The sequence below is a fragment of the Macrobrachium nipponense genome, chromosome 18 (assembly GCF_015104395.2).
Source record: "Macrobrachium nipponense isolate FS-2020 chromosome 18, ASM1510439v2, whole genome shotgun sequence".
Taxonomy (NCBI): domain Eukaryota; kingdom Metazoa; phylum Arthropoda; class Malacostraca; order Decapoda; family Palaemonidae; genus Macrobrachium; species Macrobrachium nipponense.
In genome coordinates this window covers 84,020,853-84,048,352 of record NC_087211.1, presented here as the reverse complement: position 1 = coordinate 84,048,352, position 27,500 = coordinate 84,020,853, and the positions used below count along the sequence as shown (strand labels likewise).

The window sequence follows — 27,500 nt, the reverse complement described above, 5'->3', positions numbered from 1 at the left end:
AAAAAATTTATTTCTCTCTCTCTCTCTCTCTCTCTCTCTCTCTCTCTCTCTCTCTCTCTCTCACACACACACATCACTACAACACACACACACACACATACACACACACATAGACACACACACAAATGCTGAGGCTAACTGAAAAAAAAAATTATCTCTCTCTCTCTCTCTCTCTCTGTCTTTATCACGCGTACACTTACAACTTCATACTGAAGCCGAATTAGAACAAAATTCTCTCTCTCTCTCTCTCTCTCTCTCTCTCTCTCTCTCTCTCTCTCTCTCTCTCTCTCTTTTATTAGTAGTAGGCGCTAGCCTCTTCATTGAACGAAATGTCAACTCTACAAACTTAATTAGGAGATAAAAAAATATTTAGTTAAAAAGTTCATGTTTTTATAATAAACCTTTAATACTTTCAACTGTTCCCATGACCCTGTTATTATTATTATTATTATTATTATTATTATTATTATTATTATTATTATTATTATTATTATTCATCATCATCATCATTATTACCTAAAAGCCCGTAGTCACAGAACAATGAAAATAAATATCTATATCATATCGTTATTATTATTATTATTATTATTATTATTATTATTATTATTATTATTATTATTATTATTATTCATCATCATCATCATCATCATCATCATCATCATCGAAAACCGTAATCACAGAACAGTGAAAATAAATATCTATAATATCAGTTACATATTTGTGAAATACGAATTAACCCAAAATCTAGCTGATAATATTGCATTACTTCGAGAAACGACGCTATAGTACACATTTCTATCGCAATGAATTGTCTAATATTCTAAAGAGGGTTTTCCCAAACACTTTCGAAATCTCCGTGATTTTTTGGAGGAGAATGCTGACATAAACTGAAAGCTGAAATAAACAGGAATAATCGGAAAAAATGAGAGAATGTGATTTCTAAAAAAAATTTTGAATAATGATGTAGACGAAAGTGGTCCATGAAATGTTAAAATTAAACCAGGTAAAATAAGCCAAAAAGAAACGATAAAATTTACATTAAAATATATGGAAATAAATTATATTTCTTATCAAATATATAGCAATATTAATTAAATATTTTCACCTGAAGCAAGAAAATGTCACAAGACCATTGTTAAGCTCTTTGTTCATAAAAATCGCCAATGAGGATAACCGAGCCAGGAGTTGAAAGATATTCTAATTCAATTAATATATATATATATATATGTATATATATATATATATATATATATATATATATATATATATATATATGTAAATATATATAAATATACATATATAAGTGTATATATATAATATTCTACAATAAACTTTGAAATTTGTACCTTATGGCCGCTCATAAGTAACACAAAAAATACACAACTTCAGAAAGCAATGATGCAGAACATATTCATTTGTACGTACGAAAATGAACAGCAATATTGATTTAGAAAAATAATTTCCCTTCTGAGAAATACGTATTGATTGTATCAGACTCGTAAGAGCTGATTAAAAATAATACTTTATGTCTCTGGGACTATTATTGCTTCTTGTGCCGGACTTGGCAATCATCAATGATGATATTTTTCTAATAAAAGATAATTCATTGATGTATGGTACGTAATTTAACTTCTAAAGACGTTCAGTTTTGCAATCAACGTTCCTTCCAGTGAAAAATCATTCATTGATGTATAATACGAAATTTAACGTAAGTGGGCGTCAATTTTGCAATCAACGTTCATTCAAGTGCAAATTTATTCACTGATGCATAATCCGAAATTTAACTTAAGCGTCAATTTTGCAACGAAGCGCTCATCCAAAATGAAAAATCATTCATTGACGTATAATCCGAAATGTAACTTAGAGCGTCAATTTTGCAATGAAGCGCTCATCCAAAATGAAAAATCATTCATGATGCATAACCCAAAATTTAACTTGAGCGTCAATTTTGCGATGAAGCGCTCATCCAAAATGAAAAATCATTCATTGATGTATAATCCGAAATTTAACTTGAGCATTAATTTTGCAATGAAGAGCTCATCCAAAATGAAAAATCATTCATTGACGATTAATCCGAAATGTAACTTAAGCGTCAATTTTGCAATCAAGCGTTCACTCCACTGAACAATCATTCATTGATGTATAATACAAAATTTAACTTTAAGTGGGTGTTAATTTTGCAATGAAGCGTTCATCCAAAATGGAAAATCATTCACTGATGTATAATACAAAATTTAACTTAAGTGGGTGTCAATTTAGCCAATCGAGCACTTACATGAAAGTACACTTGCCAAATGTTCATACCTCAGCATTAGCGCAAACGATCGCGAGGAATTCTGCCATTTGAAAGAAAGATCTTGGAGGAAAAAAAAAAACTAATATGGAAAAGTCTAATTGAAACGCCATTCGGGAACAGAATAGCCCTAAAAAGGCGACTAATGCGAAGCGTGAATGGGAATGAAAAAACAGTCTTATACCAAAAAGACAAAAAAAAAAAAAAAAAAAAAAAAAGTAAAAAGAAAAAAAAAAAAAAAGACTGAAAAGCTTAACACATTTCACACCCACGTACAGGAATAAAAAAAATTCATGATAAAAGTTCATAGAACATCGGAACGGGAGGTGGTGGTAGTTAAAACAAGTGGAGGAAGGAAAAGAATAAAAGACAAAAAAAGACAAAAAAATATCATAATAAAATTTGATAGAACATCAGAACGGGAGGTGGTGGTAGTTAGAACAAATGGAGAAAGGAAATGATTAAAGACAAACCCCCTTCCACACAACCCCCTCAACCCCCGCCCCCCCCCCCCCAAAAAAAAAAAAGCTTAATAAAAGTTGATATAACATCCGAACGGGAGGTGGTGAGTTAGAACAAGTGGAAGGAAAAGAATAAAAGACAAAAACCTTAAATAAAAAAAAACGAAAGAAATATTGAAAAGGGAGAGACAAAATCGTTGCTAATCTTCCCGCTGAGTGGCCCTATTACCTTTTTAAGCTTTTCCATTCCCGGGCCAAACATTTATACGCGGAAGAATGCACGTCGCTAGGAAGAAAACCCTCCCGTCGGCCCATAATGCATACTTATAATGGCTATTGAATGCATAAAAAATTCTGCCCCTCTTTTTTTTTCCACTCTCGTCTGGCCAATTGTTCGACGCACTAAGACTATAAGCCTTGCATTTATCGGCGGAAGAAGGGGGGAGGGGGGTTAGAAGGGTGGTGGTCGGTGCACTAGCGGGCCAATCAGACGTTGGGGAACAATGGCCCACCCACGGAGCAATGCTCCTCCCGCCCATTGTCCCAGGAGACGTGAGGTCACTTGTCCCCCTCATCGTTTGGCAAATAGATTCCCGGCGCAGGTATTCAGGACACTTCTGCAATAGGACAGAAAATAAAAAAAATCCTGCAAAGGATACCTGCTGTTGTATGAGAACGTGAGACTCTTTTCAGGATTTCTCTTTCATTCTCTCTCTCACTTACTAAATCGTCCTTTCTATAATCTGCCAAATGAGGACGTGAACCACTTTCTTTTCTTCTTCTTCTTCTTCTATGTCTCCAGGAGACACGGAATGCTCGTTTTCTCACCCACGGGACAAAAGCGGGTTTGTATACGCGAATGTCCTACTCCTCTTCCTCGTCCTCCTCCACCTGTCCTTCAATTGTGTCTCCAATTATTATCCGAATAGCTTCAAATGCATAATAAAAGACAGCAGCATTGCGCGGGGAGCCACTGAAGAACAACAGGTGTGTGAGTGTGTCTGTGTGGTGGGAATGCCAAGTGGGAATGTAAGCGGTGGGAATGATAAAACCTGCATTTTAAAAACGTCCCCACAGGTGATCTTCCAACCGACGAATTCTCCTCCCCAAGGGGGCGACCTCTCCCTGAGTTTCAAGGGAAGGGACCTCTTAAGCAATCCTACGAAGGCCCCCTGAGGTTCCTCGTATGGGTCCTACGGATCCTACGGATCCCATTCCTAAATTTCAAGCTGTTCGGTTGCCGGGAATGCGAGGGAATGGCGCCGTGGGCGTCCCGTTCCAATTCCAAAGGGGACGGGAAGGTGTCGAGTGCTTCCTGCAGGTGCTCCTTCCGGAATCGGTGAAATTCCTGAGCCCAAAAATGGTAAACGAAAAAGAGGAATTGTGAAATTAAATTCAGACTAAACATTAGATAATAATCCCAATTTCAATTCACCGAAATGACAGACGAACAGAGAAAACGATGCGATCAAGTTAAGGCTAAACTTGACGGATTCACCCCCAAATGATTCCATTCCCAGATTTCCCAACGCAAAAGGGCGAGACTTCCCGATTTACCGATTTCTCAACGATCCCTCCCAAAAAATACGTAGACTGGAGCACCCTGGCGATCCCAACTGCCGCGTCCCTCCAAGACGTCCCGGAGTGTCCCTTTAAAAAAGACCAACAGCAGCGGCGCGCTACTCATCCCATTGTGGGGAGAAACAATAGCGTAGTATCACCTGGAGGCCGGATCCCGTTTTCTGTCGATCCCTTCTTCTTCTTACAGTGTGGTGCCACCGCTGCTGGTGGTGGTGATTACGAACACATCTGTTCTCGCTCTTCTTTTATTCGATTTTTCGTCCTCCCTCTGCGCTTACGGTCATGTGAATCCTCTCATTTGGATATATTGATGAGCCCTTTTTTCCTCTATTGAAGGAGCAATTAAGAGGCAGCCAGCGTTACTGCGCTGCGATCGATTGTTACTTGAAGCATGCAACAGGAATAAGAGGGAGGGTGGGAGGTCTGTCTGGCTTGCAGAAGTTTGCTTGGCATGATATTATTATTATTATTATTATTATTATTATTATTATTATTAATTTATTCCCCATTACATTCTGTTACTTCTTTCGAATGGACACCATAATATTCTTTGGCAGCTTCTTGAATTTCATATCAGTGATCTCTCTTGTGGATTTGTTCCTTATCAAAAATGGTTCGTCTTGTGGATCATAATAATAATAATAATAATAATAAAATAATAATAATAAGAAGAAGAAGAAGAAGAAGAAGAAGAAGAAGAAGAAGAATATGGGACCTGCCAGTGGAAATTGTATACACATAATCATAGGAACACTATGAGGCACGATCCCAAGATCCCTGAAAAGGAATCTGGAAAAACTAGTAGATGCCGAAGTGGCTCCAGGACTCATGCAGAAGTGTGTGCTCCTAGAAACCGGCGCACATGGTAAGAAAAGTGGTGGACTCCTATAAGGAGGTAGGATGCAACCCGGAATCCCCCCCACACACTAAAAATATCACCCAGTCGAATTGGAGGACTTTGATAGCAAAAAAATAATAATAATATTATTATTATTATTATTATTATTATTATTATTATTATTATTATTATTAATTATTATTATTCATAAAATAACCCTTATTTACACGGAATAAGTCAGCAGGAGACAAACATAAAATTCAAGCTAAAAAAGACTATAATGATGTTCATTCGAAAGAAGTTACAGTATATAATAGGAAACACAAAAAGAAGAAATCAATTACTAGAAAAGAAAAGAAGATAGATGAAGATATCAATAAATGAATAGATAAAAATACAAATAAATTATTCGCTTGAAATAGCACGACATCCTCAGTTGGGAGACTGAAGGACCTCTGGAACTGAGGAGTAAAAGACCTCTGGTGCAGCTGTTCAGCAAAACTGTACCCAACCCGACGTTAAATTTATTTTTAAAAAATACGAAAATTAAAATAAAACAATAAATAAATAAATAAAAGATAGAAGAATCAAATGTAAACTTGAGCCCCTCAACTTCACGAGCTTTTTCATAATAACGATAGAAAAAAATGGAAAAATATCCGTTTACAGAAATACAAAACTCAGTATGCGGAAACATTGCAAACGAAATGTTTTTTAAGTGTATTTCTTTTTATATGACGCGCTGAGAGAGAGAGAGAGAGAGAGAGAGAGAGAGAGAGAGAGAGAGAGAGAGAGAGAGAGAGAGATACATGTGTAGAGTTCATCTGTCTCAAATATCACTATTTTCAAAAAATGGAGAGAAGTTTGGTCGCAGGTAATCTGTCATGAACTTGAGCAGGAACTAACCTATAGATTAACATGAGAGAGAGAGAGAGAGAGAGAGAGAGAGAGAGAGAGAGAGAGAGAGAGAGAGAGAGAGAGAGAGAGAGAGAGAAATACATGTGTAGAGTTCAACTGTCTCAAATATCACTTCATTCTTTAAAAAATGGAGGGAAGTTTGGTCGTAGGTAATCTGTCAAGAAAATGAGCAGGAACTAACCCACTGATTAACATTCAATGTTTTCAAACTCATAGTATTCCGAGCATGACAACAACATTTAGCATTTGGTAACCAGCAACATGACGTACGGACGTGAATGCATTGATTTACATAAATAAACAAAAAAATCAGCATCCGAAACAGGAGATTGAGCAAAAAAGGATTTGGCACAAAACTCTATTTGTAACTGGTATCAGGAACCACACTATTAGGAAATGGGTCCTCATACAAAACTACGGGCTGCTCTACGAGCAAGAACCCGCGCTGGCATAAGGCCAGCTTTATCTAGAACAACAATTATATGAAAGATAAGACCAAGCACTCATTCCGAAATCAGCCATTAGTTGGTTGTCAGAAATGTAACCTGCGATTCCAAACTTTGAATTATTATTATTTTTTTTATTTTTTTTTCTATCACAGTCTTCTAATTCGACTAGGTAGTATTTATTATTATTATTGTTATTGTTATTATTATTATTATCATTATTATTATTATTATTATTATTATTATTATTATTATTATTATTATTATTATTATTATTATTATTATTATTATTATTATTATTATTATTATTATTATTATTATTCAGAAAATGAAGACTCCTATTCATATGGAATAAGTTCACCTAAGGGGCCACTGACTGAAAATTAAGCTTCCAAAGAATATTATTATTATTATTATTATTATTATTATTATTATTATTATTATTATTATTATTATTATTATTATTATTCAGAAGATAAATAACAGCATAACAATGTAATTCAAGAAGCTTCCAAAGAATATAGACGTTCATAAGAAAAAATCAAGAGAGGGTAATGAAAAATACAGACAGAAAAGACCACCAGTTATCAAAAAAGAACAAAATAAATTAACAAATTAATAAATTAAAAAAGGCGCTACAATCTCGCTTAGTTATTCAGTTACCAGTACCCACGGGCATATCCAAATTACTCACAAATACCCTCCAAACACCACCACCCCACGAACCCTAGCAGATTATGAATCTAGACAACAGGAAGGGGCACGTAATAACCCCCACCCGAGAAAGGGGCGGAGGGGTGTATTAACACCTTGGGCTAACACCTTCCTTCTCTCTCGTCGGTTAAGCGCCAGACGGGAAGTACCCCCGACGGTGCAGGTCTCAAGTTGGCCCGTTCTCATAGTTGTCTTTTAAGAGCATAACTCACCCGTTTTGTAAACAAGGCATTAGTCCGGGTAATCTTCTTATAATTGTGCTTCTGTTTCGCAAACAAAATGGAAAGGGGGAAGAGATGGGGGGGGGAGGGGAAGGGTGGAAAAAGAAGCTGATCGTCAGCGGTATTCGGAAATCTTCAATAACGGTTGATTAGGCAACGTGGATAAAAGAAGAGAGTTATGGAATATCTCGTGAATTATTTTGCCTTCCTCTGGCAACTTGAACCTCACAACTCATGAGAACTTTGTGAGCATTACTTCTATATAGCTATTCGTGACCTTAACTCATTAACTTATAAGCTAGTATAATTCCAGAGAGAGAGAGAGAGAGAGAGAGAGAGAGAGAGAGAGAGAGAGAGAGAGAGATGAAGATTTTAAACCCTCAAACAAAAGAAATAAAGATTTTTAAACTCACAAAAATACATGTCAGTTTGAAAAAAAAAAAAAAAATTTATCCTGTTCGTTAGCTCTTTAGAGAGAGAGAGAGGAGAGAGAGAGAGAGGAGAGAGAGAGAGAGGAGAGAAGACTTACTAAACAAAAGAAGACAAACACACATACAGACAAACAGATAAGAGAGTCGAAAAAAACGAAAAAAGCAAGCAAAATCATTTGGGAACTCATTTCTTTTAAGAAACACATCACACAACACAGTGGGGGATGGGGTGGGGTGTTGTGGGGGGCGGGGGTGGGGGGGGGGGGGGGGGGGGCGGGGGGGGGGGGGGCGGTGGAAGGAACCTCAGATAACAGAGGTTTAAAACGTCCCCATATTCGTGCAATATCAGCCCGTGGCATCGACGGAGGCCTTCCGTCATTGTCCCCTTGTTGTAATGTCACAGGTATCACGTTTAGTCCACCCCCTCCACCTACCACTACTACCACTATACCTCACCCATTCCCACTACTACTATCACCACTCCTCCAACCATCATCCATCATCATCATCAGCATCATCAACACGCTCTTATAGTTTGTTCCTCTTCTATCGTAAGTATCTTCGAACTCGACCGAACTCGACCCTCTGTGTATAAGGTCGACTTTCCCTCGATCAGACGGAGGAGCGACCTTCGATCTCTCTCTCTCTCTCTCTCTCTCTCTCTCTCTCGTCCGTCGAGCGGGTTATTATTATAGTAGTAAGTCGTTCTAAGTCGTTCAGGGGCAGCGGCAGCAGCCGAACCACCAGGATGCGGATATCTTAGCGGATATCTATCTCGGCAGCAGCGCCGCCATCTGTGACGGCTGTTGAGAGAGAGAGAGAGAGAGAGAGAGAGAGAGAGAGAGAGAGACAGAGGGAGAGTAGGGGGTGGGGGGGGGGAGGAAGAAACAAAGAGACAGAAAACATAGAGAGAGAGAGAGAGAGAGAGAGAGAGAGAGAGAGAGAGAGAGAGAGAGAGAGATTCTTAAAAAAAATAAAAATAAAAATAAAAAAACACGAAACCTTAGGGGACCCGTAATATCAAGTCGGGGTCTGAAGTGGCCGCGCGACGCCTATTTTGGGAAACCTGATACCAGAGTGGGCGATTACATCCAATCTTGGGAGGACATTATTATAAGGTGACCCTCCTCCTCCTCCTCTCACGGTCCGCTATATCTGGACCTCGGCAGAGTTCAAGGAAGTTCTAATTTTTCTTATTTTTATCGCTCTCTTTTTACGCAAAGTGGCGGGAGATATTCTATGGATGAATTGTTTACGTGGCTTCGTGGTTTCGTTCTTTTAGCATTTGTGCAATGGCTTTGTTTACATGGATTCGTGGTTTCGTTCTTTTAGCATTTGTGCGATGGGTTCCGTGGTTTCGTTCTTTTAGCGTTTGTGCAATTGCTTTGTGGTTTCGTTCTTTTAGTAATTGTACAATTGCTTCGTGGTTCGTTCTTTTAGCATTTGTGCAATGGGTTCCGTGGTTTCGTTCTTTTAGTATATGTGCAATGGCTATAACCCCTTTCGTTCCTTTTACTGTACCTCCGTTCATATCCTCTTTCTACCATCTTACTTTCCTCGTGGTGCAAACTGCTAGGTTTAATTCCTGTTATACACTTCTGTCAATGCACAAGTTCCGTTAATTTCCAGAATTGACAACGAAACTTTTGTCAATTCATAAAACTCCGCCAATTCCAAAATGCTTCCGTCAACTCTAGAACTGACAAAGGAATTTCTATCAATACACAAAACTCCGTCAATTCCAGAACCGACAACGAAATTTCTGTCAATCCACAAATTTCCGTCAATTCAAGAACTGAAACGAAATTTCTGTCAATGCGCAAAATTCCGTCAATTCCAGAACTGACAACGAAATTTCTGTCAATCCACAAATTTCCGTCAATTCCAGAACTGAAACGAAATTTCTGTCAATGCACTAAATTCCGTCAATTCCTGTCAAAAACCTCCAATTCAACATCAACAACCACCTACATAAATTAACAGCAATCACTACCAATGCGCAAAAGTCCGTCAATTCCAGAACTGACAACCAAATTACTGTCAAATACACAAAATTCTGTCGATCCCAGTCAAATATATCCCTTCATCCGTCAATTCCAGAACTGACAACCAAATTACTGTCAAATACACAAAATTCTGTCGATCCCAGTCAAATATATCCCTTCATCCGTCAATTCCAGAACTGACAACGAAATTGATGTCAATACCTAAAATTCTGTCAACCCAGTCAAATATATCCCTTCAGCCATCCACAACAATCCTGTTAAACGAACAGAAATCACTATCACTTATCCAGAATCGCCCCAGAACAACGTCGAACGCCCCGGGGAAAACCTGATACCTGCTCCCCGATCGAGTTTCATATAATCGCCCAATTTTGAAGGTGACTCAGAAAACTCTCTTAAGGAGATGAGTCATCGCGTGATTTGGACTCACGATGATCTTGATCCTCTAATAAAAGCAGTTTTTTTTATTCTCTAATAAAAGCAGTTTTTTTATTCTCTAATAAAAGCAGTTTTTTATTCTCTAATAAAAGCAGTTTTTTATTCTCTAATAAAAGCAGTTTCTTAATTCTATAATAAAAGCAGTTTTTCTATTCTCTAATAAAAGTAGTTTTTTTCTTGATCCTCAAATAAAAGCAATGTTTTTTTTACTTGATTCTCTAATAAAAGCAGTTTGGTTATTCTCTAATAAAAGTAGTTTTTTTCTTTATTGTATAATAAAAGCAGTTTTTTTTTTTCTAATAACGCAGTTTTATTATTCTAATGAAAAGTTTTTTTCTTGATCCTCTAATAAAAGCAGTTTTTTATTCTCTAATAAAAGTAGTGTTTCTTTATTCTCTAATAAAAGCAGTTTTTTATTCTCTAATAAAAGTTTTTTTTTAAAGGTCTGTCAGAACCAAAATGTTAGCTACGCGGTTCAGTGAGTGAAATATGATACTGTACTGTTTTCGCCTTTTTTTTTTTTCAAATCCAGCCAACAAAATATTGCGATTTGAAATGAGAGAGAGAGAGAGAGAGAGAGAGAGAGAGAGAGAATTTCGCTGCAAACAGGTTAAAAATAGCCACTAATGAGAGAAAGAAAGAGAGAAATTTCGCTCCAAATAGATTTAAAATAGTAACCAATGAGAGAGAGAGAGAGGGGGAAAACTAAAAACAACCCTCGTAGTTTTCTTTAGGAAATAAAAATTTCAACTCGTTAGTAGGCAATCTGTATTACATTTCTTTAATTAGAAACCATCTTTCAACAAAGAAATATAGAAATACCTTAAATAAGGAAAAATCCAAAAATAATTAAGCAGAAAATTAATGTCATCTTAGTCTAGGGCCAGACAATCGTAGTAATTTCAAAATATCTTTAATAGTGATTTACAAATATTTTTAACATGGTAATTTAAAAATATGTCTAACGCAGCCTTTTAGATATTTATTTAACAGTCGTTACTTTTTTAATATTTGCAACTATGATCACTTTGAAATGAGTTTAACAAAGCAATTTTTTGGAAAATAAGCAATTAAAAACTTTCATTTTCAATAGCTTTTAAAACCATTTGCAAATTACTTTAAAAATATTTTAACGTAGTAATTTATGAACACTTCAAACAGTATTTTGCAAAATATTTTTTTTATCAAAGCAATTCAAAACCATCTTTACATGAAACTGAGATGAGAATTCCAAAGCAATGAATGATAATTATTGAAAACAGTCAAAAGTTCGACCACATTAGAGGTAGCAGCAACGATAAAAAAACAGAAGAAAGAGGAATAATGAAATGTAATAAAATAAAATAAAACTGATGAAAAGTGAGTAATAATCAACCCATTATTATGAAGTAGGGAGGCCAAGTAATTGACCTTTCAGAGATCGCTAAATCCTTCTTATCAAACGCATCAAAAACAAAGAATATTCGCTTTTTTAATCACATCCAGAATTTTACCAGCTCGGCAAAAACATAAACAAGAGACTGTGTATGACACATGTAAATATGTACGTCTCTATAACGTCAAATTATACTTATTCCTTCGTCACTAAAAATCTTGCAAATTTAATATTGCTTCATTGCCACTTCTAATGGGGTTTTTTTCTAGGCATGGGTACGCAGGTATACAATATACCCAGCCATGAACTGAAACATATTTATTTCGTGTCACAGTGATTGCTGTAGGTTTCTGTCAGTCCGCACTTGATAAATGCGAAAAATCATATCGACAAATCAATAAATGAAACCAGAAAGAAATTAAAATGGAATAAAATAAAATATCAAGGGCACTATAAAACACACACATCAAAAATGAATAAAATGAAATATAAAAGAAACTAAAAAAAAAAGAGCCACACGCTAAAAGAGACTAAAATAAAAAACATTATAAATTATTACAATTAAAAAAAAACAAGACCCCACACGATACAAAAACAAAACACACAAAAAGGAATGAAATAAAATATAAAACACTAAAAGACCCTCACACTAAAAGAAAATTAAAAAATATATGAATTAATAAAAATTAAAAAGCAAGATACCCAGACGATACAAAATTAAAACAACATTAAAAGGAATAAAACAAAATATAGAAGACACTATATATAAAAAAACACCCACACATTGAAATGGAATTATAAGAAACATTACAAATAATAAAACAAATAAAAAAACAAGACCCCAGACGATACAAAACCAAAACACATCAAAAAGAAATAAAATATGATATAAAAGACACTATAAAAAACACCCACACATTAAAACAGAATAAAAAAAATAGAAAAAGAAAAAAAAGGCCAGAACTCGCAGCATCCTCGCTAATGCTAATGGCTTATTGCAATGATAAATCTCTGATGGCTGTTGGCGTGGGGGTACGAGAGTCAGGAGGGCGGGTGGGGGGGGGGCGGGGTGGGGGGAAGGTGGGGTGGGTGGAGGGGAATTTCATTAATTAATATGGTGATGAGTAATTTAGCCTCTCGTCAATTATGTGCAAATGGAAATGACGTTCGATGTTTAGGCAGAGGGTATACATTAGCATCACATTGGCAGATCAATATAATAATAATATCCCCAGCTGGCATCCCCCAATGAAGCCGCAGCGAGTGATGCCACCGTGGTGGGCTTTTCATTTCTTGGTTGGACTTATTCAATAATTATTTCTTTTATTTATTTATTTATTTATTATTTATAGATTTTCCTCGAAGAATTTAATGGTTCCTTAATGAATTGTCTGAAATTCTTCGACGTTATTATTATTATTATTATTACTATTTCAATTCTCTTTTTTCTTTTTTATTTGTTTATTTTCTCGAAGAATTTAATGGTTCCTTAATGAATTATGTCTGAAATTCTTCGACGTTATTTATTATTATTATTATTACTATTCAATTCTCTTTTTTTTTTGTTATTTTCTAAGAATTTAATGGGTTCCTTAATGAATAGTCTGAAATTCTTTGACATTATTATATTATTATTATTATCTTATTATTATTATTATTATTATTATATTATTATTATTATATTATTATTATCATATTATTATCATATTCTAAACAAGTCCTCTTGAAAAGAAGGTTAGCATGAATTTAATTAAATTTTTAATAAGAATAATAACCAGAATTTATATTATTATTATTTCAAAGATTAAAAATTCTTATAACATTCCTCTCTCAATTCACGAAGCCGGGTTTATACACAAAAAGGCTAAAATGTATAGTAAATATACTTTAGAAACTAAAGTGAGTATTATGTATATATGTGTCAGTGTGTTATATGTATTATATGTGTTTTTCATTTTCCTATGTGGATAAACTGAATATATATCTTCGTGCCTATAGATACCAGACTATGTGTTTTATATGTATGTGATATATATATGTATATGTATGTATATATATATATATATATATATATATACATATATATATATTTATACATACATATATATATATATGTATATATATACATATATATATATATATAATATAAATACATATATATTTCAAATTCTACAATCAACAAGTTAAATTCCTTTAGCAATTAGAAATTTAATATCAAAAGCATACAGATATAAATAAATTATGTTAGCTGCATACATTTTCGTTTAACTCGTATAAGTCTATATATGTATAGTATATATATATATATATATATATGTATATATATATTATATATATATTATATATATATATATATTATAAATATATAAGATCAGTACATTCAACCCGTTCAAAACTGACGGTATTGTACGAGATGCTCGAGACAGGATGTCCCGAACTGCGGACGTTACGTACCGTGAATAAGCTAGCATTTAGCGTCGTTACTTAAAATTCCAATTGTGAAAAAAAAATTCTTAGAAATGTCAAATAAATGATTGAATAAATTCATGCCGTGCACAATAGTTTGAGAGAGAGAGAGAGAGAGAGAGAGAGAGAGAGAGAGAGAGAGAGAGAGAGAGAGAAATGTATAATTTATTCAGAAGCAGCTGACACTAATCAAAACATAATTTCAAGCCGTTTATAAAATAGTTGGATATTAGCTTTTATATAATGAGAGAGAGAGAAATGGCGTTTCCTTCAGCAAGAATGTAACTCATATTTATTATAAACAGTTGAGGACAATCAACAAAATATTTATGCCGTTCATAAAATAGTTCGAGAGAGAGAGAGAGAGAGAAAATTGATTTCCGTTAGGTAGGTCAAAAATGTAGATTATATATTCACATACAAGTGAAGATAACCACAAAGAAATTTAGAGAGAGAGAGAGAGAGAGAGAGAGAGAGAGGGTGTGTGTGTGTGTGTGTTTTTGTTTTGTCTCCCAAGCCACAAACTATATCTCAGTCCATCTTGGGGACAACATAAATAATACAAATATCAATATCAATACAGACTCTAATGAATCCTATTTGAAGACACCATCTAATTAAAAAAAAAAGCACACACACACACATACACACCTTCATAATAAAAAAAAAATAGCTTAACAACAGATCAGTAATTCACGCACTCCTTCGGACTTAAAAAAAAAAAAAAAAAAAAAAAAACAAAAAAAAAAAAAAAAAAAAAAAAAAAAAAAAAAAAAGGAAAAAAAAAAAAAAGGTGCTCTATTGGTCCAAGTGACTTCATTAATGGCTTGTTGTTACACCTGCTACAGGTGTCTACAGGTGTCATTCATTTGCTTGAAATCAACTCCGACCGCCGTCATAATATTTGCGACGCTGTCTGGTCAGTACGACACCCATCATTCAAGTAAGTTTTTATTACGTCAAGTTACTTCCGTCATTACGTCTCTATAGAGAAGTAATTATCTAAATAAATTCATAGGAGGAATAAATGGGAATAAAAAAAATCGTAAGAAATAAATAGATAATTCATACCGGGAAATATTCAGTATTGAAATTTATAAAAAAAAACAATATTAAAACTTTATAGCAGAAATAAATGAAAATCAAAGAATTCATAAGAAATAAATAAAATATTCATGGCAGAAATATTCAATATTGAAAGTTATAGCAAAAAATATTAAAACTTCATAACAAAAATAAATTAAAATTTTAAAAAATCGTTAAAAAATTCATAGGGGAAATGTTCTATAGAGAAAACTATAAAAAGATATTGAAATTTCATTGGAGAAATAAATGAAAATCGATTAAAAAAACTCTAAATAAGAAATTGAAAAGTCGTAGAGGAAATGTTCTGTAGATAAAATTATCCAAAAAATAAAATAAATTCAAATAAGATAAATTTTTTAAAAAATGATTTCTATTATTACTGAATAAACCTCAGCCATACTTTTAAGTAACTTAAACAGATTTTTAGGCAAAAGCAAATTAAAATGAGAAATCTTAAACTTGACTGAAATTATTGTATGGCAAGAAGAAGAAGAAGAAGAAGAAGAAGAGAAGAAGAATAAGAAGAGGAGGAGGAGAAAGTAATCTTCAACTCGGGTTGAAAGTCGAGCATAAAATATAATACAATTTTGAAATTTGTCCCAACAGATATTCTAAATGACAACAGCAAATCGCAGAGATAATAAACAACAACAACAGCAACAATAACAACAACAAAGCGTATGAAAATTGGCCAGAAATAATGAAGACGCTCCCCCACCCCATCCACTCCCCGCCCCCGCTCCCCGACAATCATTTTTATACATTTGCACTTTGACAGCAACGTCATTCAGCTGTCATGCCCCTCTCTCTCTCTCTCTCTCTCTCTCTCTCTCTCTCTCTCTCCACAGCTGCTGCCACTGCTGTTGCTTCTGCTGTTGTCTTCCCACCAGGAGGATGACAAGGACCTCCTCCCGCCCTCCCCAACCACCTTCTCCCCCACCAGGGGACGCGCCCTCCCGAGCCAGGTATCCAGGTAGCCGTATTGTAAGATATAACGATAAGCAACTCACACACCGCTACCTCCTCTGAACGCCGCAGCGCTACTGATAAAACCAACACGATAAGGGCGCCCACGGACACGATAAGGATCCCCCGCGCCCGCGGAAGCCATTGTAGGGGCGTGGGATCCTCGCTGGGTGGAAGGGCTTTGATAATGTGTTCAAACAAATTGCCCTCACGTTATCGTGGGGGGAAATCGCCAGGGGTGATTAAGGCCGTAATTGGACTTAAAAGAATTAAGGTCTTCTGATGGGATGGGCTGGTCTGCCCTGCTAATGCTAATGCCGGTGCTGCCCCCTCGTCGGATCGTCCGCGGGATACCAGGAGTTTGTAACTGGTTGTAGCTGTCCACAGCCACCTCTCCTTTCCCAGGTGACTCAGAGAGAGAGAGAGAGAGAGAGAGAGTCCTCTACAAAGTAATTGAGATTTTTTGTTAAACTTCTCAATCAAGAAGAAGTAGAAGAGAGAGAGAGAGAGAGAGAGAGAGAGAGAGAGAGAGAAGTCCTCTACAAAATAACTGAAATTTTTCTTAAACTTCTCAATCATAGCAACTAGTTATACCTCTCCAGAAGAAGAAGAAGAGGAGGAGGAGGAGGAGGAGGAGGAGGAGGAGGAGGAGGAGGAGGAGAGAGAGAGAGAGAGAGAGAGAGAGAGAGAGAGGAGAGAGAGAGAGAGAGAGAGCCAGTATCTACAAAGTAATTGAGATTTTTCTTAAACTTCTTAATTATATCAACTGGTGATACTCTATTCCCGAAGAAGAGGAAGTGAAGAATTAACCGAAGAAGAAGAAGAAGAAGAAGAAGAGAGAGAGAGAGAGAGAGAGAGAGAGAGAGAGAGAGAGAGAGAGAAAGAGTCCTCGACAAGGTATCTGAGTTCTTCCTTGATAAGCATCTCAATCGGGGATGAACTTACCAAAAAAAAAAAATTATAATACTCCGTCTTGTGTGTGTAATACCGTTTGTGTATGTATGTGTGTATGTATGCGTGAGTGAATGTGTGTCATTTCACCCACCTTCCCCCCACCCCACTCCCCCACTGCCCCGCACCCCCTTCAACACCATTACGAATGCTTAAGCGGCCTCATTCTGAAATTTTGGGTTCGACATATTGGCGGAGAGAACCTGAGGTTAAGTAGAATACTATTCGTAACTTTCATCGCCTGAATTCAAAGCGACGTGACGGAAGTTTGAAGTAGCAGTCTCTCTCTCTCTCTCTCTCTCTCTCTCTCTCTCTCTCTCTCTCTCTCTCTTCGAAGTCTTCCAACCTGATGCTCTTGGTTTTAGATTTCTGGTCGCGTACCCACGAGATAAAGTTTGTTTTTATTTGAACTTTCTCTCTCTCTCTCTCTCTCTCTCTCTCTCTCTCTCTCTCTCTCCGTCCCCCAAAGCCCCCGCCTCTCCCAGAACCGAACCAACCCGACCTTTCAAAAAAAAAAAAAAAAATCTTAATCTCACCTGGGTTTACCTTCGTGCACACTTTACACCATCGGCTCGTCAATCTGTCTGTCTGTCTGTCTGTGTATGTCTGTGTGTCTGTCTGCCTGTCAGCCCCCTTCATACGCCGTGTCAGAACGCGTGTCTCTGATCACCACTGACAATTTTAATAGCTTGCTATCAGTCACCCCATCTTCTTGCCAAACGGGGGGAGATGGATGTATACACTGATGACGGCGGAGCGGAAGGGATGATCGGGAGGGGGGATGCGGGTGGGGGAGATAAGGATATGGGGGTGGGGGAATGGGAACGGGAATGGGAATGGGAGAGGGATAAATGGCTTATCTTCTCCTGCAATCGTTGACTGTATAGACGACGGCAGGCGACGATTGGTAAAAGCCCGTATTATTAATAGTCGACTTAGAGAGAGAGAGAGAGAGAGAGAGAGAGAGAGAGAGAGAGAGAGAGAGAGAATTGATAATGGAATCGCCTCCAACCCGTAGGGAGGATTTTTGAAGACCCTTTCCTCTTTTTTTATTTGGGAAACTGTTGTAATCAGATATTACTCATAACACGGAAACAGGGATTAGCTACGCACTCTCTGGCGAGCCCCTGATGATTTATTTTGTAATTGTTCTTCATTTCTTATTTGTTACTTATTTTTACCATTTTCCTTCATTTTTCCCCCAATTTATTCAACTATTCGTTAATCTACGTTTTCATTTCCTATTGTCTTCTGTTAGTTCTTTCAAATGAAAGACATAATATTCTTTGGAAGTTTGAATTTCAAGTCAGTGGCCCTTGGTGGGATTGTTCCATATGAATAGGGTTCATCCTCTGAAACATAATAATAATAATAATAATAATAATAATAATAATAATAAAAATAATAATAATAATAAAATAATATAATAATAATAATAATAATAATAAATAATAATAATAGAATTTTGGCAAATATATCTCAAAAACGAATTCTTATTATTATCTATTATTATTATTATTATTATTATTATTATTATTATTATTATTATTATTATTATATTATTATCATTGAAAGATACTGCTGTATCAGCTGCATTCAACTTGTAAATAGTTTCTCTGTTTTTTAATCCTAATAGCTTTCTCTTTGGCTATTACAAACTGGCGAGTATTGCGCCGATATTACCTCATCAGGAGCAGTCAATTCAGGGATAATGGTTACAAATTTATTTATTGTCACAGCAATGAACAAATAGATCAAAATATAAGTCGATCTAGTGGCCAACGTTTCTCTCGACTTATATTTTGACTATTTGTTCATTTACTGGACAAATAATAAAATAAAATTGTAAACCATTATCCCTGAATTGACTGCTCCTGAAAGAGTAATATCGGCGCAATACTCGCCAGTTGTAATGCAGAGAGAAAGCTATTATTAGAAAAATAGAGAAGACTATTTACAAGCGAATGCAGCTGATGCAGAATATCTCAATAAGACTTGTTTGAAAGAGGGTTCTCCTTCCAATATATTATTATTTATTATTATTCTTATTATTATTATTAGTATTATTATATTATATATTGCTGTTGTGTTGTTGTTGTAAAATACCAATCATCTTCTCATTAAGACTTAGAAAAACAAACATCCGAAAATATGTATAAAAAAAAATAAAAAAAAATAGTAACGAAAAACCACCAGTACTACAGTGCTGGTGGAAAAAAAAAAAAAATAAAAAAAAAAAAACAGAAAAAGAATTAAATAATAGAAAACCCACTTTATCGAAATAAAACACTCAACCAAACACCTGGAACATATCGCATAACATTTCCCAGTTCTCTCACTCTCTCTCTCTCTCTCTCTCTCTCTCTCTCTCTCTACTCTTTCTATATATATATATATATATATATATATATATATATATATATATATATATATAATATAATATAAGTAATATATATATGATAGCGAAGAACACAACCACCTGAAAAAATTATCGGATAAAACATTCTCCAACATCTCTCTCTCTCTCTCTCTCTCTCTCTCTTCTCTCTCTCTCTCTCTCTCTCTCTCTCTCTGCTAGCTAGCTAGTAGCCAAAGCAGTTAGCCAACAGCAAGCGAAAAGGCTCAACGATCTCGGTAAATTTGCGTACGCGGGATAATCCTAAAAGATCAGCATAGCACTCGGATTATCCGCGTATATATAAACGCACGCACAAACACGCACACACGCGCGTGAGATCATGTGCATATATAGTCTCATGGACCAGAGAGTGCCGGGGTGGGGTGGGGTTTGGGGGGGTTTGGGGGGATTTGGGGGGTAGGGGGAGGGAGAAACAGATACACTTTCACGCCTGACAAAGGGAGGTGCGTAAATAGAAAATAAAAAAATATATATGAACGCGTATATTCGCTTTTTTTATTGTTTTAGAGCGTTCCAGATTCATGAAAAATATTAAAATGTTCGTGCTTACGAAATCGTACCCTAACTCTCTCTCTCTCTCTCTCTCTCTCTCTCTCTCTCTCTCTCTCTCTCTCACTCTTCCATTTGTTACTGTAGAAGAATATCTGTTTCGTTCTTCCCGAAACCATAATATTCGTGGAAGCTTGAATTTCAAGCCAGTGGCCCCTTTGGTGGGCTTGTTCCATAATGACTAGGGTTCATCTCCTGAATGAATAATAATAATAATAATAATAATAATAATAATAATAATAATAATAATAATAATAATAATAATAATAATAATAATAATAAATAAATAAATAAAAATTATTATTATTATTTTTATGATTATATTATTATTATTGATTATTATTATTATTATATTATTATTATTCATTATTATTATTATTATTATTATTTATTATATTATTAATATACGTGAATTATATCTATTATCTCCTTTCTTCGTCATTACAATGTCTATATTCCAAACTCACGATTTACCCCTTCCAGTCATCAAAGTCACTCCACTCCCGTATTTATAACCTTTTGCCTCAGATGACAACGAACAAAGCCATCCACAACCATATTTATAACCTTTCGGCTCAGATGACAACGAACAAGGTCGTCCACGACCATATTTATAACCTTTCGCCTCGTGGAAAATATATAAATATAATCACACATCCCCTGTCTCTCTCTCTCTCTCTCGCTCACCTGACATTTCCCCCTAAAATAAAAATGGGAGCCGAGCATCAAACAGCCTCCTCCTCCTCCTCCTCCTCCCTCTGGCCTTTTAGAGGTATGAAAATCGACTTACCTGTTGAGGTGTTAGGTTGATGAGAGATGCCAGGTGTTCCCGCTCTGGCGCCGACAGGTATTTCTGCTGCTTGAACCGTCTCTCCAGTTCGTACACCTGGCGCGGGAGAATTTGGGGGATTATATATATATTTATATGTGTGGTGTGGGGTATTGCATCGGCGGAAGGCGTGTCTATATCTCTACGTGTTTTTTCACTTGCTACACATGGCATAACGCCGCATTCAATAAAGCACATCGGAAGGAGGAATTCCTACTTTTATAGCTATATCCTTATCAGTTATTCCACTAGCTACACATAGCAAAACACTTAATTCCAATAAAGCACAGATCATGTTATGAGAAATTACACATCTCAGGTAATTATGTACGTAGATTATTGCTGCGGAATTTTACTCATAATGACAGTAAATTATTTCACTCTCTATTAAAGCAAAATGCTAAATAAATAAAATTAAAAAATTGACATTAATTACCAACCTGCGCTTGGGTGAACAGGATCCTCCGTTTTCTTCGTTGTGAGAGGGGAAACTGCATTGCTTTGTTGTCGGCCATACTGCAAGTCGAGAGCGACGTCACGTTTCCCATGTTCATGTTCATGTTGGATCCTCCCATGAGCCTCGAGACTGGAGAGAGATGAGGAGACATCTTAATAAATTCATAAATTAAAAGAGTAAATTCATAAGTCGTTAGCTTGTCATAAATTAAAAGTGTATCTAAACATCTATCTCGCAATATCAGTGTCATTTGCAATATCAGTAAGCATTTGACAGAATATTCATAGATTTCTTTCAAGATATCCAAATTTTTTTCCAGAGTATTTATATCGTAGACTTTTACAGAATATTTATAGACTTCTTTCAAGATATCCACAATTTTACAGAATATTCATATCATAGACTTCTCTCAAGATATCCACAAACACCTTTCATAATATCCGTAAACATGTTTATGGATATTGTGAAAATCTTCTTCGGATATCTTGAAAGACGTTTACGTATATCGTGAAAGATGTTGACGGACATCGGGAGAGATGTTTACGTATATCGTGAAAGATATTTGCCGATATCCCGAACGGTGTTTATGGATATTGTTAACGATGTCTGACAATATCCATAAACATCTTTCAGGATATCCATAAACACCTCTTCCATGATATCTGTGAATATCTTTCGCGATATTTTCACGATATCCGTATGTATCTTTCAAGATATCCCTAAACATGTTTCGCGATATTCGTAAGCATCTTCAGCGATATCCATAAACATCTTAAGTGACATCCATAAACACCTTTCGCAATAACTATAAATGCCTTTTGCGATATCTGTAAACACCTTTCGCAATATCCCTAAACATCTTAAGCGACATCCATAAACATCATAAGCAATATCACTAAACACTTTTCGTGACATCCATAAACACCTTTCGCGACATCCGTAAACACCTTTCGTGATATCCTTAAACATCTTTCACAATGTCCATAAACATCGTAATCGACATCCCTAAAATATTCGTAATATCCCTAAACACGTTCCGCAATATCCGTAAACACCTTTCGCGACATCCATAAACATCTTTTGCAATAACTGTAAACATCTTTCGCAACATCCGTAAACATCTTAAGCGACATCCCCAAAATCTTCTCAATATCCCTAAACACCTCTCGCAACATCCGCAAACATCTTAAGCGGTATCCCTAAACATCTTTCGCAACACCCATAAACACCTTTCGCGACATCCATAAACACTTCTCCCGCAATATCTGTAAACATCTTAAGCGACATCCACAAATATCTTAAGCGATATCCATAAACACATTTCGCGACATCCATAAATACCTCTCGCAATATCCGTAAACATCTTAAGCGACATCCACAAACACCTCTCACGACATCCATAAACACCTTTCGCGACATCCATAAACACCTTTCGCAATATCCGTAAACACATTTTCGCAACATCCGTAAACACTCACTCAGCATTTAATATCAGACGAAAAAAATTGCGAATCACTTAACTCGAATCTATATATCCCAACGATTGATAATGGGGAGGGAGGGAGCAACCCCGCCCCCCCCTAACATACTGTGATTGCCCCTCGGACGCAGGGAATGGGTAAACAATACTTTTAAATTACCCCCTTCTAACAAGACCCGTTCCACAAGGGCTCGACAGCCCAGCCAAGGGCTCGACGACGACCCTACATGCGTAACGAGCACACAAGAGTTGCAGGTTTTCATTTTACACTTCGTTTCCGCTCGCAATAAAAACGCGTCTGTAATCAAAACAAAAAACACGAAACGGGGAGAAATAAGAGATCACATTTTTTTTTCCTTTTTTGTATTTTTCATTCACCCCGGAGAGCGATATTAACTGGGCGAATCTGGAGTCAGAAAAAATGAAAATAAAAAAAAAACGTTGGGAAATAAGCTCCCGATGAGGAATTACAAAAAAAAAAAGATCCGCGATAGAAAAATGATAAAAAAAAAAAAAGCAAAAAAAAAAAAAAAACGATCGTGAAATGATCCATGGAATGCCAGAAGCAGCTTCAGCGGGAGCAGCAAATCTCATTTCCATTTCATTTTCCGAGATTCCCGAAGAGAGCCCAAAAGGCAATGGATCAATTCACTGTAAGAGAGAGCAGGCAGGGGCAGGCAGGAGGAGGAGGAGGAGGAGGAGGAGGAGGAGGAGGAGGAGGAGGAGGAGGAGGAGGAGGGAAAGAACGAATCAGCGGACTATGAGCTTCTGATCCAGCCTAAATAAATAAAAAAAAAATTGGAAAAAAATTATTCCAGGCATTTTCCAGACTCCAATGAGGATCTAATTCCAGGCGGGCAGAGAGAGAGAGAGAGAGAGAGAGAGAGAGAGAGAGAGAGAGAGAAATCAGCGGACTATGGGCTTCTGATCCAGCCTAAATAAATAAAAAAAAATTGGGAAAAAAATTATTCCAGGCATTTTCCAGACTGCAACAATGCTGGAGCTCCCTGTGAGAGAGAGAGAAGAGAGAGAGAGAGAGAGAGAGAGAGAGAGAGAGAAGAGAGAGAGAGAGGAAATAACGAATCAGCGGACTATGAGCTTCTGATCCAACCTAAATATATAAATAAAATAAATGGAAAAAAATATTCCAGGCATTTTCCAGGGTGCAATGAGGATCTAATTCCAGGCGGGCAAAGAGAGAGAGAGAGAGAGAGAGAGAGAGAGAGAGAGAGAGAGAGAGAGAGAGAGAGAGGAATCAGCGGACTATGGGCTTCTGATCCAGCCTAAATAAATAAAACAAAATTGAAAAAAAAAATATTCCAGGCATTTTCAAGACTCCAATGAGGATCTAATTCCAGGCGGCCGACGAAGGCTGGAGCTCCCTGAGAGAGAGAGAGAGAGAGAGAGAGAGGAGAGAGAGACTGCATATTCAATCTTATTACCATCAACAACAACATTGTTACAGCGGAATCGGGTTAGACGCAAGAACAGTTTATCTCTAAGAGGATCTACTACAGTTGGTTACAGTTCCCCTTCCACGCAGGTGAGCTTCGGCGTGACCGAACTGTTCGTGAACTGTTTCTCCTTATTCTAGAGCGAATTTTACCGTGATGGAACAGTTCGTGAACAGTTTCCACTTCTCATAGAGCGAATTTTAGCCTGATCGAACAGTTCGCGAACTGTTTCTCCTTCTCATAGAGCGAATTTTAGCCCTCGATGTTCGTGAACTGTTTCTCCTTCTCATAGAGCGAATTTTAGCCTGATCGAACAGTTCGCGAACTGTTTCCACTTCTCATAGAGCGAATTTTAGCCTGATCGAACAGTTCGCGAACTGTTTCTCCTTCTCACAGAGCGAATACCTGATCACCAGTTTCGCGAACTAGTTTCCATTCTCATAGAGCGAATTTTACGATCGAACATTTCGTGAGCGTTTTCCCATCTGCAAGAACAACTGAGCATAACCGAACTGCGTGAACTGTTTATGAACTGTTTCTCATAGCTATTGGCACGACATTAGTGCAACATCCACCCATGACAACAATAATGTACAATTGCAACTTGGAGAGAGAGAGAGAGAGAGAGAGAGTGCAATGAGCAAGTGAGTTTCATATTAAGAGGGGAGGGGGACGAGGGAGGGGAGAGGAGGTGAGAGAATATGAGAGAGAGATTCTTTTGAGAGAGAGGAGATGAGAGAGAGAGAGAGAGAGAGGTAGGACCAATGATAGGTGATTATTACTTACAAGGGCTCTCATCTCATATTACGGCTTCAGCTACTTCTTAATTGCTAAAACTGTTATTTTTCTCAGAAGTTATAGAGAGAGAAAGAGAGGGGAAGGGAGGGGAGGGAGGGAGGGAGGGAGGGAGAGAGAGGGGGGGGAGGGGGGGAGGGGGGGAGTATGAGGAGAAGGGTAGGGCTAAGAAGTGGGTGGATGGCTGTTGAGGAAGATATTGAAAAGAGAGAGAGAGAGAGAGAGAGAGAGAGAGAGGAAGAGAGAGACGAAACGAAAGGAGAATCATAATTGTACTTCTATTAAACTTTTGGCAATTTCCTCATTCTTTGAGGAAGATCAGTTAGGCAATATGATTACAAGACCGGCCAATGGAACTGCATTAGGAATGAAAGTCCAAATCTACAGTAGTCATCAGAATATCTCCATTTCTCTCTTCATCTGGATCCAGCTTGGTATTGACAAGCGCTTCCAAGACGTCAAGACATCAAGAAGTAAAGATGGCATTGTGGTTATTCAAAATCAACATCATCCTGTTAAAAGCGATCGGTAGATTCTACGTATATTCTATTCAATATTTGAGTTTCGCATAAAACTCAAATTATCTTCAAAAAGTAATAAAATAACCTTATTGGGGATCGTCACGTTACAAGTCTACAAATCATTCTTCTTGATATATCAGAGAATCAGTTATGAAGTTATGATTTTTGAAAACGCTTAAGGATAATCTAGTTCATTATAACTCAGGGGAAAATTTGTCAAATGGAAGACATCAACGAGGTATATGGGTTTGCGCAAAAGAAGTATTTAATGTGAATCTGTATAAACGATCGAATCCTTTTTATATATATATAAACGATCTAATCTCGTTTTCCAAAAACAATGATAATCGAAGAGGAAAATATATTACACAAATATTTTTCGAAATTTGGAATTACAGGTCATACATGACAAAAATGAAATCGCTTTTATATATTGATATTTCCCCGAACAATGAATGATAATCTAAGAAAAAAGTAAAAAAGTATTTGACCAAACCTGGGCTACAAATTCAGAGGTATTTATAGTCAAATGTCTTTTTAAATTATATATACCACACCTGACGTGAACGTAAAATCTTATTATGTTTAAACAAGCAGTCGTTCATCGTTCATATTTGCTCATTATCCGGTGTTTACACTTTGTGAGAGAGTTCTGTTTGCCCTCTAGATAATAAACTTTAGAGTTGACACCTTGGCGATATCATTATTCGTAAAAGCTATTATTTTTGTGCTTTTAAAAGTCTTATGGAACGATATTACTTTGTCATAAAGGGAGAGAGTAAGCCAGCATGTCTTTATCTTGTACAGAACGCAGAAAAAACACAAAATAAAACGTAGTTACAATACCCTCTAATATAGTAAGCCAGCACGTCTTTATCTTTTACAGAACTCAGAAAAACTCTCATAAAATTGAACGCGCTGTCACAAAACCCTATAATAAAATAAGAAAGTACGTCTTTATCTTCTACAGAACGCACAAAAAACAAAAAAAAATTAAAAGACCAATCACAATGCCCTCTAATAGAGTAAGCCAGTATGTCTTTATCTTCTACAGAACGCAGAAAAATAAATCACAAAATTGAACGCACAGTCACAATACCCTGTAATAAAGTAAGCCTTTATCTTGTACAGAAGTCTTTATCTTGTACAGAACGCAAAAAATTAACTCATAAAATTGAGCGAGCAGTCACCCTATAATAAATGAAGGCAGTATATCCATATCTCTCCTAGAACGCAAAAAGATTATAAAACTCGTAAAATTGAACGCGTAATGTCACAATACTCTCTAATGAAGGAAGATATGAAGACTGTGTCTTTATCTTCTCTAAAACGCAAAAAAAAAAAAAAAAAAAAAAAATCATGAAACTTGAAACGCATAAAGTCACAAGACCCTCTAATAAATGAACCCAGGGGGCCACTTTGCCCGTATCTCTTCTAGAACGCGGAAAAAAAATCGCGAAATTGAACGCATAATGTCGCAATTCCCTCTAACAGAGGAAGCAAAAATATCTGTATCTCTAGAACGCAAAGGAAATAAAACCCACGGAATAGAACGCAATACCCCTCTAATATGTGAACCCGGGAAGACAATGTGATCGCATCTCTTCTCGAACGCTAAAAAAAGAACTCATAAAATCGATCGCGCAAAGTCACAATACTCTCAAATAAAGGAATTCAGTATTTCTTGATTTTGTCTAGAACGTAAAAAAAATAAAATTTAAAAAAAAAATTTAACGCAGAAAGCCCCAATACCCTCTAATCAAGAAAGACGGGAAAGCCATTTTGTCTAAATCGTTTCTTGAACG

The 27,500-nt window shown here is 36.3% G+C and overlaps 1 protein-coding gene across 2 annotated transcripts in view; it reads right to left on the bottom strand.

Moving 5' to 3' along the window:
- LOC135197304 (homeobox protein Nkx-2.4-like) overlaps nucleotides 1-27,500 on the bottom strand; it is an 88,219-nt gene that overhangs the window by 12,871 nt on the left and 47,848 nt on the right. For both annotated transcript variants that reach the window (XM_064224444.1, XM_064224445.1), the window contains 2 exons: nucleotides 21,429-21,574; nucleotides 20,950-21,045 (listed from right to left, as the gene is read on the bottom strand). In XM_064224444.1, coding sequence (XP_064080514.1) covers nucleotides 20,950-21,045; nucleotides 21,429-21,574 — 242 coding nt within the window. The remainder of the gene's footprint in view (nucleotides 1-20,949; nucleotides 21,046-21,428; nucleotides 21,575-27,500) is intronic.